At 47.3% G+C, this 13,189-nt stretch overlaps 1 protein-coding gene across 2 annotated transcripts in view; it reads right to left on the bottom strand.

Annotated features, from left to right (window-relative positions):
- Nucleotides 1-721: 721 nt before the first annotated feature.
- atp9b (ATPase phospholipid transporting 9B) overlaps nt 722-13,189 on the bottom strand; it is a gene marked incomplete at its 5' end in the record, with an annotated part of 59,689 nt that continues 47,221 nt past the window's right edge. Inside the window, 13 exons of one of the 2 annotated variants that reach the window (XM_080525847.1) lie at nt 722-879; nt 1,842-1,874; nt 2,752-2,955; nt 5,639-5,696; nt 5,891-5,999; nt 6,365-6,429; nt 7,229-7,384; nt 7,778-7,842; nt 8,219-8,363; nt 9,280-9,369; nt 10,132-10,230; nt 10,933-11,103; nt 11,449-11,532. In XM_080525847.1, the coding sequence (XP_080381973.1) occupies nt 743-879; nt 1,842-1,874; nt 2,752-2,955; nt 5,639-5,696; nt 5,891-5,999; nt 6,365-6,429; nt 7,229-7,384; nt 7,778-7,842; nt 8,219-8,363; nt 9,280-9,369; nt 10,132-10,230; nt 10,933-11,103; nt 11,449-11,532 (1,416 nt within the window). In that variant the 3' untranslated portion in view covers nt 722-742. The remainder of the gene's footprint in view (nt 880-1,841; nt 1,875-2,751; nt 2,956-5,638; nt 5,697-5,890; nt 6,000-6,364; nt 6,430-7,228; nt 7,385-7,777; nt 7,843-8,218; nt 8,364-9,279; nt 9,370-10,131; nt 10,231-10,932; nt 11,104-11,448; nt 11,533-13,189) is intronic. The other variant, XM_080525846.1, reaches the window with a different exon arrangement.

Genomic DNA, 13,189 nt, shown 5'->3' with positions numbered 1-13,189 from the left:
AGGAAGGGTCAGCCGTAGGGAGGAAGGGTCAGCCGTAGGGAGGGAGGGAAGAGTCAGCCGTAGGGAGGGAGAGAAGAGTCAGTCGTAGGGAGGAAGGGTCAGCCGTAGGGAGGAAGGGTCAGCCGTAGGGAGGGAGAGAAGAGTCAGCCGTAGGGAGGGAGAGAAGAGTCAGCCGTAGGGAGGAAGGGTCAGCCGTAGGGAGGAAGGGTCAGCCGTAGGGAGGAAGGGTCAGCCGTAGGGAGGGAGAGAAGAGTCAGCCGTAGGGAGGAAGGGTCAGCCGTAGGGAGGAAGGGTCAGCCGTAGGGAGGAAGGGTCAGCCGTAGGGAGGAAGGGTCAGCCGTAGGGAGGGAGAGAAGAGTCAGCCGTAGGGAGGAAGGGTCAGCCGTAGGGAGGAAGGGTCAGCCGTAGGGAGGAAGGGTCAGCCGTAGGGAGGAAGGGTCAGCCGTAGGGAGGAAGGGTCAGCCGTAGGGAGGGAGAGAAGAGTCAGCCGTAGGGAAGAAGAGTCAGCCGTAGGGAAGAAGAGTCAGCCGTAGGGAGGAGGAGCTTTGGCTCATCATGAGCAGTGTTGTAGCCGAGGGTAAAACGCCGCTCACGCCAGGGGAGAGGTCGGTGGTGGTAGAAATCGGAGGACGGGCTCATTGGAACGCATGGAATCGAATCAAACACGTCCTCATTCCATTCCCCGATGAGCCCGTCCTCCGATGTCTACCTCCACCTTTGGTTCATCCAACTTCTCCTCAGATCAAGAGGACAGCTTGGAGTAGCTGGGGGGAGAGAACTTGCGCTTCAGGTACTTGACGATGTAGAGAGGGAGGCAGCTGACCACGGTGATGGCCGACACCTTCCACAGGAAGGCCTTGGTGATGATGAAGGCCAGGTCTTGAGGAGGAGGAGGGACAGAAGAACAACACTTAACACACAGGTTTACATATTAAAAAGAGATGGTTCACACGAATGTCAGAACTACATATTTGTTACCTTACCTTGTCAGCAGTCTATGGACAATGGCAGAGTTCAATACATGGTTCAGGTACGTTAATATAGCCACTGCCAAAAGCATATTGTATTTTATTGTATTTTTTTTTTTTACCAAAAACCAATAGGAAACAAATATGTGATTTATTTTTCCTTTGGATGAACTATCCCTTTAACCCACTGGTCCGGTTACCAGGAATGTGCTTGTTAAAACGACAATGTGCTGATTTGTTGGTTTATAATGACACTGTACTGTACTACACAACAATGGTGGCAGTGTTGTCAAAAGAGACCGTGCCACTTCAAAAAACTGAAAAACAATTATTTCACAACAAGATTTGTCCTACTAATACTACTACTGCACTTGGCAAGTATTTGGAATAATCTGGTCTCTTTTGTCAATATTATGTAACCGTATCAATTCAGCACTTGTGTGTGTGCGAGCGCGAGTGTGTGTGCGTGCTCACGCATGTATGTATATGTGTGTGTGTGTGTGTGTGTGTGTGTGTGTGTGTGTGTGAGGAACAGGATCAGGATCCTATTATGATCACTGATGGTGAGGCAAAGCCTCACACCAGGGGAGGCTAGTGGAGGTAGAAATCGGAGGACGGGCTCATTGTAATGCATGGAACGGACTAAAGAATGGTATCAAACACGTGTGTTCCGTCCTCCATTCCATGCATTACAATGAGCCTGTCCTCCGATTTCTACCTCCACCAGCCTCCCCTGAGTACATGAGCACGGCTTAATGGTTACACAGACAGGACAGCACAGCACAGCACAGCACAGGGACCATGGATGGAGAGAAAGAGAGAGAGAGAGAAAAGGAGGTGGAGCGGATGAAGAGAGCAGCATTGCACACCTACCCAGGAAGGCTCCAAAGGACACCCTACCTACACCTGTCCCACCACCACACACAGTAGCACGAGGAGGGGAGGAGGAAGGAGAGAGAGAGAGAGAGAGAGAGAGAGAGAGAGAGAGAGAGAGAGAGAGAGAGAGAGAGAAGGTGAGTGGTAGCACAGGAGGAGTGAGGGGGAGGGCAGGAGGGAGAGGGGGAAAAAGAGAGAGCAATGGAGAGGAGGAGGGAGAGAGAAAGAGAGACAAGATAAGTGGTAGTACGGGATGAGAGAGGGAGGGAGAGAGAGATGGAGAGGGAGACAGACAGACAGAGAGAAAGAGAGAGACACACAAGATGAGTGGTCACATGGGGGGGGAGAGGGAGGGAGAGAGAGAGAGACAAAGTGACAGGAGGAGGGAGAAATAGAGAAAAACAATAGAGCAGACAAGCAGAGCACAGACCTGCAAGGTTTAGATTAGGCTGCTAATGTTTAAAAGTAAGTAAGTAAGCGAAACACAAAGTAAAGCAAACTAAAACACACGAGCTGCAGTGTGAAGGGTGATGTTCAACGCTAGAGTCAAACCAGCCAATAACAAAATCATCATTTTACCCTGTTATCATATCAGCACACTGACTTAACAGCATACAAATCAACGGTTTCCTCACTGCTAAATACAATAGAACCTTCATAAATAACAACTGTTTGTGTTTGTGTGTGTGTGTGTGTGTGTGTGTGTGTGTGTGTGTGTGTGTGTGTGTGTGGGGGGGGGGGGGGGGGGTGCGAGCATGTGTGCAAGAGTATATTGTGATATTATTCTTACAGACAATAGTGCTTATTAAAGTGTGTTTTTACAAGGCAAAGTGCATCTATGCTGTGAACACAGCTGGTGCACGTGTCTCTCTCAGTTGTCCCCAGACCGACCGACCCTGCTGCTCACCAAAGTACTCGTTGAGGAAGGCCAGCGAAGCCAGGTAGGCGCCCAGGCTGAAGAACTCGGCCAGAACCATGAGCCAGTGCCAGGTCCGGATGGTCAGCGCCACCATGAGCAGCTCGGTGAGGACGAGGGAGGTGAAGGAGATGGCCACCACGTGGACAAACTCAGACTCAAACAGCAGCAGCGCTCCGTACATCAGGATGCCCCCTGGTGGCCATGGGAGGAAGTGTTAGAGACGGTGTTTTTTTTGTTTGTTATGTTGTGCCTTTAGCTTTCAGGGAACACACTGAGACCAAGGTGTCATTCACAGGTGTGCTCTGTTTATGAACACAAATAAAAATATATGTTATTTCGATGATGTTGTTGTGTCGTGTTGTGTTGGTGCTATACAACATTTAAAAAATATTATTTCTATTTATTATACTACTCTATCGTCTCTTGTCTTATTGTTGTTGTTTTTTAAATTTTATTTATAACTATTGCCATTTTCTCTTGTTGCTGCAATGTCGAGGAACCGAAAGCCTAAGAAATGTACTTGTATGTGTAACAATAAACTTGATTCAGATTCTGTTTCCCAGACCTACTGTAGGTTAATAACACTAGTCCTGGAGAAAGACCTCGTTCAATAGAGACTCTTCATTACATTACTTTCTAGTCCAGGCAGAGGCTTAATCTGTGTCTGGATAACCACCCACAGGAAATTGGACGACCACATAAGGCTTACGGTTGATTAAGCGCAAATTATCATTAAAACTAACTAGGATGATTCAACAAGTGTTCTGTCTGCCTTGTGTAAATTGCCCGAGGCTTCATTTCATTTGACCCCAGAGGAAAAACTCACTGAAAGACTTCTTCTTATTATTCAAAAGGCATGTTGAGACACCAGACCGGACCCACACTATTGAGGATTTAGCAATTGTGTTTCTGGAGATAAGGCTTAATTCAATAACATTATTTATGAAGGGGAGGACGCTGGGGGGGGCGGGGGTGGTGGGGACACACACACAATGTCCCCTAGTGTATCCAACCCTCCCTGGGTAGCTTGCCACTCATTCATCCACAGGGTCTACTGTATCCTGATAGCCTTTCATTTCATCATAACGCCCCGCAAATTGAGCCTAATAGACTATAACTGATCGCATAATTGCTTTTTCATACAGTCTTCATGCATACGGTGGCATTCCTGCGAGCTAAACTCTGTAATAAATTAAAGAAGCCAAAGGCTCTCCTCCTCCTCCTCCTCCTCCTCCTCCACCTCCTCCTCCACCTCTGCAATTCTTCTGGACTCGGTATTAGGGCCCTTTAATTAAAGAACCGGAGCTGTCAGGAAGTCGCGCTTGAGCAGGAACATAGATCTTTCTCACACGCTGCATGGCTTAGCGATTACAGAAATATCGATTTACCGGACGCGGAACAAAAGCCCGCGTGTAACTGCGGATGACGCTCGGAAACCTAAGCCACTGAGAAAGTGACTGTCTGCCGTGGTCGGGGCCCCGGGGGGATTCAGGTATGGCACGTTGCAAAGATGATGAAATACAAGTTGAAGTGGAAGGGCCCTGCTGCTGCTGTACAGACGGGCCGGTAATAAAAGGTAGGGTATTAGGGCGACTGGAACAGTATCCTTGAGGTACAGTAGCTACTGTATTTGTCAAGGGTTGGGGTGTGTGTGTTTGTGTGTGGGGGGTACCTGATCTTATGATGACTGAAGGATAGATGATTCACTTACTTAGACAAATGTATTAGATTTTTTATTTTTTATTTTAATGTAATGTTTTTTTAAATTAATTTTTTAACTGTGTATAAACGTTGTCTTTGTATTTGTGTGAATGAACTAATGTAAACAAAAACTGGCTTTTCATAAGAGCTTCTCGTAAAGAGACACACTTGGCAGATGCATAGATTCCCTATTTCCATAATGTAAGCGACATCACGGTATTGTAGCTTTCATAACAGCGTTTTATAAGAGCTGCCATCCTGTAGGGGTTGTCGAGACTGTGGACATCAGCGTTGAGGTGCACCTGGCAGACACCTGTTAAGAGTCCTCATTTACCCAGAGTGTCACTCCACCTGTGAGCTAGATTAGACTTGTGATCTGGACACACAGCCATGGAACTCTGCCTCAGAGCCATGGAACTCTGCCTCAGAGCCATGGAACTCTGCCTCAGAGCCATGGAACTCTGCCTCACAGCAGCCATGGAACTCTGCCTCAGAGCCATGGAACTCTGCCTCACAGCAGCCATGGAACTCTGCCTCAGAGCCATGGAACTCTGCCTCACAGCAGCCATGGAACTCTGCCTCAGAGCCATGGAACTCTGCCTCAGAGCCATGGAACTCTGCCTCAGAGCCATGGAACTCTGCCTCAGAGCCATGGAACTCTGCCTCAGAGCCATGGAACTCTACCTCAGAGCCATGGAACTCTGCCTCAGAGCCATGGAACTCTACCTCAGAGCCATGGAACTCTACCTCAGAGCCATGGAACTCTGCCTCAGAGCCATGGAACTCTACCTCAGAGCCATGGAACTCTGCCTCAGAGCCATGGAACTCTGCCTCAGAGCCATGGAACTCTGCCTCAGAGCCATGGAACTCTGCCTCAGAGCCATGGAACTCTGGCTCAGAGAGCTGCTGTCTGAAGACTACCTCGGACTAGACCCTCTTAGCTTATGAAACTGTAGAGGAAAAAACGCTCTACTCCTCTTGCATCTGCAGGTACACTATGCACAAAGGCAGAGGGGGGGAGGCTGGTGGAGGTAGAAATCGGAGGACAGGATCATTGTAATGCATGGGACGGAATGAGGAACGGTATTAAACATGAACACCATCCTCATTCCGTCCCGTGCTTTACAATGAGCAGCCGCCCCTGGGGTGCAGACACTTCCGTTATTCACCCTACCTTGGTACACACTGATCAGCACCCAGATGAGGAAGGTCTTGAAGGACAAGGAGCGGCCCTGGAAGGAGACCGAAATAGAATGAATGAATGAATGAATGAATGAATGAATGAGGTAAGGACTAGAGCAAAACATAGGGTTAGATCCCAATACACACGTATTTGATACCATTCCTCATTCCACTCCACGCATTACTATGAGCCTGTCCTCCGATTTCTACCTCCACCAGCCTCCCCTGGTGGTTATGGTGGTACCTTGGTGAGGTCTTTGTAGAGCTCGGGGTACAGCAGCGCCATCTCAGGCTTCACATCCTGGTCCAGAACCAGGGAGAAGACAGGGAACATGGTGTAGACGGTGGCGTACCTGCACAGACGAGAGGGAGAGAGAAGACAGGGTTCACTCAGAAAGATACGACTCACTAAGAAAGATAGGACTCTCTAAGAAAGATAGGACTCACTAAGAAAGATAGGACTCTCTAAGAAAGATAGGACTCTCTAAGAAAGATAGGAGTCACTAAGAATACTGTCACCTTTTATGTAGCAGCAATAGAGAGGATCTGACTTTCTCACATGAAATATAAAAAAACCTTATTTTGTATGTATTTATCCTTTATTCTTTTTTATTCATTCAGGGGAGTCCCTTTGAGAGCAGGATCTATTTTTTCAAGGGTGCCCTGATTACAGACACACAAGGGGATGATTTAGTGGGATGTTGCCAGCTGTACGTACCCGACCATTAGGAAGCCTTGGTACAAAGGAACTGAGGCGAAGAAGAAAACGGAGGAAAACACCGCCTGTAAAGAAAACATTTTAGAAATTAAATTAAAGGGCTACTTCATAATTATTGTGTAAGAAAAACATGACTTTCTACATTCTGCTATGGTGCTGGAGAGAATGAATAGGTAGTTAAAAAGTGGTGAAGTGTCTCTTTAACAATGTCACTGTTTCAACAACACTGAAACAGACTGAAGAACAGCTTCTACCACAGGGCCGTCCAGGCCCTGAACACAGCAAAGACCTAGGTTCTGGGCCCTGGACAGTCTGGACGGATTGATGGCAGCTGCTGGATTGAAAAAATCAGGTGTAGTGCTGAGGCACAAATGTGTACATTTCAAGCCTGCAAACTGCGACACTTTAAATGAATGTGCAATAACACTATGTGCAATATGACAACCCTAGTCGTCTTATCTGTACAGTATAGTATAGTGGATAGTGTACATAGCCTTTATTTATGTAAACCAGCTCCTTTCCCTTCTTGTTTTTTTTTGTTTTTCTTTCTTTCCTAGCACCAGGGGAGCCCCCCCTCCCAAATGTCGTTGTTTGGTACCTGTACTATAGCAATGACAATAAAGACCATTCATTCATTCATTCATTCATTCGAAAGTGAAGAGAGAGAGAGAGAGAGAGAGAGAAAGAGAGAGAGAGAGAGCCAGGGTATCAGTAAAGCTAGGCAAATTAACTAGCCTACCTGCAGTGCTACTTCACCAGTGTAAATGCTAACCCACTAGCCTACCTGCTAACCCACTAGCCTACCTGCTAACCCACTAGCCTACCTGCTAACCCACTAGCCTACCTGCTAACCCACTAGCCTACCTGCATGGCGGAGATGATCATGCCGCGGTGCATGACGAACTGGCCCAGCGCCGCCGAGCGCTTGTAGCTGTTCCTGCCGTGCACCATGAGCAGGCGGCCGATGTGCTTGAACTGGGTGATGGAGAAGTCTGCAGCCAGGGACGCCTGCTTCCCTTCCTGTGGGGGGGGGAGAGGGGGGGGGGGGAGAGGGGGGGGGGGCGGTGGTCTCAGTTGGTAGAGCACTGCTACGGTGGTGGGTTTGGAGAATTTGAATTTGGAGGATGGGCTTAATTGTAAATTACCGGTACACACATCCTTCATTCCATTCCGTGCATTACAATGAGCCTGCCCTCCGATTTCTACCTCCACCAGCCACCCCTGGTCTATATATTGTATATTATATTATTAAACACAAGTCAATGTAGATAAGACAGCCCCCATACATCAGTCTGAATATTAAAGTAATCCATAACATGCTAACTGTTTATTAGCATTTGGTTGTTAATAAATGCAACGTATTAAAATGCAAATATCTGTGGCCAGGGTACAGTATGAGGAGGGATGTTGAACCTTCCCCTCGATGCCAATCCCACAGTCTGCAGCCTGGATCATGCTGACGTCATTTCCTCCGTCACCTGCGGGAGACAGGAAGTGGTCATCATGGGCAGCCACAGACTTCATCATAATGACCATTACAGAAATTAAGTGGGTTTGGGCACAGATGTGCTCACATCGCCCCCCCTGTGGACATAAAAGGTATTCCACCTCTTAATACTGTATGTGAAATTTTGCTGCCTTCTTGGCCAAGACTCAGATTAGAAAAGCGATAAATGATCTCAATGTGATTTCTCTGGTAAATAAAAAGGATAGAAACCTAACCCTAAGAAATAACCAAACCAAAAAATATATAAATAATAATAATAAAACGAGACAAATTTTGTTGTAAGTCGCATTGGATAAAGGCACCTGAAAAATGCCAAAAATGTAAATGTCAAGTAAAAGTGATTTCACCGATGGCGCAGGTTCTGTTGGCGGTGTGCTGCTTCAGCAGGGTGACGATCTGGGCCTTCTGGGTGGGCGAGCATCGGCAGCAGACCACGGCGGGACACTGACACGCCAGCTCCACAAACTCATGCTCGTAGTAACGCAGGCACACCTGGAGGGGAGAGGAGGAGCAGGACACGTTGGCTGGGCTCCAGAGGGCCTTCTCAGGCACTCCGTCAAGGGAGGCTGGCGGAGGTAGAAATCGGAGGACGGGTTTAATTTGTAAAAGCATGGAACGGAAGGAGGAACGCGTGTGTTTGAGGATGTACCGTTTACGTTTACGTTCCATGCATTTACAATGAGCCCTACCTCCACTGGCCTCCACTGCGCTCTATACAGAGTGCACACTAAGTACAGATGAGTGTGGGCATGAAATCAAGTGCTGTATACCCAAACAAGCACGTACAGAATCTTCCGGATGTTCTGCTGACACGTTCATTCAGAAAACTGACAGGCAGGACTAAACAAGCATGTGACGTAGGTACATCCATTCCACAGTGAAGGTATTTACTATCACTTCAGCTTTTATGGGATGTAATGTTTCCGGCGTGTCAAATCATGAATGATGCGGTTCGCTGCCTTGTTTGTTGTTCTGGTCTCAACATGTTACCTTTGGCAATGGAATTGTTTTTGTCCTTTTGGCTGCATCTGTGCAATCTGCTCTGAGAGGGTGTGTGTGTGTGTGTGTGTGTGTGTGAGTGTGTGTGAGTGTGTGAGTGTGTGTGTGTGTGTGTGTGTGAGTGTGTGAGTGTGTGAGTGTGTGAGTGTGTGAGTGTGTGAGTGTGTGTGTGTGTGTGTGTGTGTGTGTGTGTGTGTGTGTGTGTGTGTGTGAGTGTGTGAGTGTGTGAGTGGGAGGGGGGGGGGGAGGGGGGTTGTCCTTTTGGCTGCATCTGTACAATCTGCTCTGAGAGGCTGTGTATGTGTACCAGTGTAGGGGGATGTGTGTGTTTGTGTGTGTGTTTGTGTGTGTGTGTTTGTGTGTGTGTTTGTGTGTGTGTTTGGCGTGTGTGTGTGCATGCGTGTAGTACCTCTAAGGAGTCTCCAGATATGACGAGAGCACAGTCGTGTTTCCTCCTGAAGGCGTTGAGCTCCAGATGGGCCTCCCCTCTGCTGGAGATCTGCAGGACCAGACCATACAATTAGTGGAGGCAGACACCACATCCCTTTAACTGTCACCAAGACACCACGTCCCTTTAACTGTCACCAAGACACCACGTCCCTTTAACTGTCACCAAGACACCACGTCCCTTTAACTGTCACCAAGACACCACGTCCCTTTAACTGTCACCAAGACTCCACGTCCCTTTAACTGTCACCAAGACAACACATCCCTTTAATTGTCACCAAGACACCACGTTCATTTAACTGTCACCAAGTAGAACAGGTCATCATAATAATAATAATAATAATAATAATGGTCCTCTGTGGCTCAGTTGGTAGAGCATGGTGCTGACAACGCTTAGGTTGTGGGTTCGATTCCCACTGGGACCATATATACAGAAAATTGTGGCACTCACTGCAATGTAAGTCGCTTGGGATAAAAGCATCATCTAAATAGCATATATTACATTGTAGGAGTGACGGCAATAACTGGACGATGTAGTCGTTTTGCCGATAGAAAAACAATCATGTGCGCTTTATTCTCACTCTCTGCATGCGTACTGATAACAACAACATTCATTCATCTCTGTCCCACTTATATCCCGTCATATCACCCGCTAAGCAGCCTGGGTGATTGAGTAAACACAAACATATAACAATGCTTTGTACAAGGCTGGAACGCCGTGAATTATGAATACTTTGCTCGCTAACGAGCGGTCACTACAACATTATTATTATTATAGTAGAATGATCACATCGGGAGAGGAAGCGTAGCATACCGGTTTGAAGACATGGATGTCTTGGCTTCTGGAGACCAGGTGGGAGCTTTTGGCGATGCAGGTGGCCGTCTCCAGCTTGTCCCCCGTCAGCATCCATATCTGAAGAGAGAATACCGCCGTGTCAAACAGTCAGCATCCATTTACATGGACGACATTTACCAGACACCTTTATCCAAAGTGACTTAAAACAAGTATATTTGTCTAAGTAAGTGAAACTGTACAGAGGGGTTAGTGGGGGTGATGAGGTCGTTAGTAGGGGGCAAAGATGTAGCCTGAAGAGATGAGTCTCCAGTCTGCGGCAGAAGATAGGTAGTGAATAGAGAAAGAACAGAGAACCCCGCTGATTCAAACAGTCAGTCAGCATCCATATGAACAGAGAACCCCGCTGATTCAAACAGTCATCATTGACTAGCTACGGCCTTTCTGCGAGCCTGCCGCAGAGTCAAACACTTTCTACAGCAGTGCGAGCAGCTCTGAAAAATGCACTTTAAAAAAACAGCAACAAAAAAACCCCAGCTAACAATACTTTCGCCTATACTTCTCGTCTATGTATAGGAAACGCTGGTGGGTTGAGACCCTTTAACTGTCACCAAGACGCCACGTCCCTTTAACTGTCACCAAGACGCCACGTCCCTTTAACTGTCACCAAGACGCCACGTCCCTTTAACTGTCACCAAGACACCACGTCCCTTTAACTGTCACAAAGACACCACATCCCTTTAACTGTCACCAAGACACCACGTCCCTTTAACTGTCACCAAGTAGAACAGGTAAACTAAAGGCTCGCCCAGAGACACAGACCTTGATCCCGGCGTTCCTGAGCAGCTCCAGGGTGGGCCTGACGTCGGCCTGCAGCTGGTCCTCCACACCGGTCAGACACAGCAGCTCCATCTCCCTCTCCAGGCTCTCCACCACCGCCGCCACCTTCAGGCTGCGGTCGTGGATGCTCAGCTTGGCCTGGTTGTAGCGGTTCTGGAGGGAGAGATGGAGGGATAGAGGGAGGTGGAGAGATAGAAGAGAGATGTTGAAAAACATTCTCCCCCCCGTCCAAAACAATTATAATTAGAAGCACTCAGTTGTCGAAAAAGAAAATGGATTGAGTCTTCCTTTAGAGACTGAGAAGACAGGTTGTTAGGGATGGAGAGAAAGATGAGATGGAGTGGAAGTGAAGTAAAGACAACGTTGATCAGAGAGACACGGAGCGAGAGACAGACGGAGACAGTGACAGAGACAGAGAGAGAGAAGGAACTAAGAAAACAGTGATAGCAGAGGACATTAGGTGGCTCACTCACTGCCTTCAGTGAGTTTTATTTATACCTCAAAGTCTTGATACTGCTCCTCAGACAAGGACTTCTTTGCTACCACCAGCGTCCGCAGGCCCTCTCTGGCCATGTTGCCACACTGACAAGGAGAAGGAGACATTAATAATAATAATAATAATAATAATAATAATAATAACAGACACATTCATCCAGAGTGACTTACAGTACCCCGACTGCATACATGTTCCCAGCGGGAATCAATCACACAACCTTAGTGTTGCTAGTGCCAAGCTCAAGAACATATCCACACTCCACCTCTATATTACTGCCTGGCAAACACACATTCAAGCATCATCATTATGGTGAATTAAGTCACGTTGGCACTCTACAATGTCGACGATGTGGCCGACTGTATTCACCCCCCGAGTCGAACGGCAGTTGCATAACGACACATATCATATTGGTACTCATCTCATGTATTACCTTTTATATTAATGTATTTATACTCACTGTGATACCTCATGCTGTAATACCATGCACTGTCTACATTACATTATCATGTCTTTCGCACTATCTGGTTAGATGCCAAACTAGGTTTCGTTGTCTAAGTACTTGTACAATGACAATAACGTTGAATCTAATCTAATCTGATCTAATCTAAGTACAGCACAGTACAGTACAGTCAACCAACTGCACTGTCAACCGAAAAAACAAAAATCAATGCTGAATATATCTCCGCCTCCAGCGACAGTTCAGAGGACACGATAAAAACACACGGACGGACGGACGGACGGAGGGCGGTTTACCACTAATATGAAAAGACAATGGGCTGAGGTCTGACGCGCTGATTGCTTATTGACATGTAGCACCGCCGCGACCGACAGCAGGACACCACAACCGATGAGGACATCATTAATTAACACCGTCGTTAGGATTATGACATACTGTGCAATGGCCTACTAGGAATATTCACCGCTAATGTAGGTCACTAATTACATTTTTAAAAACGCCCCCGGTCGTTAAATGACTCGATATTGCGATAATGTAATGATTAACATATGTAACCCAAGTCCCTGGGATCAGGCTGGGCTGGGCCTTGTTGGTCTGTAGATGAATGAAGGTCCTGGTTAACACTGAGGGTTAGGAGGCTCAAACAGATGAATGACAGTTCTGAAACTAATATTCGCTATATCAGCTAGTCTCACCAAGTCAGACATGCTTGCTTGCGTCCTATAAATGACAGATGCTCCCTGCTGACGTCTGCTCAACTATTGGCTGACGTCTCCTACTGTATAGACGGAGAGGTAGGGACATTACATTTTACGAAGCGATTTACAGGTTTAGAGATTACAGGGGAGTATTTTAGGGCTAAGTGCCTTACTCAAGGGCTCACTAGTGGTGGTGTTTCCAGGTGGGATTTGAACTCATGACCTTCTGATCACCAGTCTAACTCATTATCCACTAGGCCACCACGACCCCAGGGACGCCAGAGTGCAGGAAATCTGCCTATCAGTATTCCTCCTATTGATTCTGAACCCCATCTACCCAAACTGAACCCCATCTACCCAATCTGAACCCCATCTACCCAAACTGAACCCCATCTACCCAAACTGAACCCCATCTACCCAAACTGAACCCCATCTACCCAAACTGAACCCCATCTACCCAAACTGAACCCCATCTACCCAATCTGAACCCAATCTACCCAAACTGAACCCCATCTACCCAAACTGAACCCCATCTACCCAATATGAACCCCATCTACCCAAACTGAACCCCATCTACCCAATATGAAC

Source organism: Nansenia antarctica (assembly GCF_963989245.1).
Source record: "Nansenia antarctica genome assembly, chromosome: 3".
NCBI classification, from domain to species: Eukaryota; Metazoa; Chordata; class Actinopteri; order Argentiniformes; family Microstomatidae; genus Nansenia; species Nansenia antarctica.
Note: the sequence above shows the minus strand (reverse complement) of the source record. Positions and strands in the feature narration are given on the sequence as shown.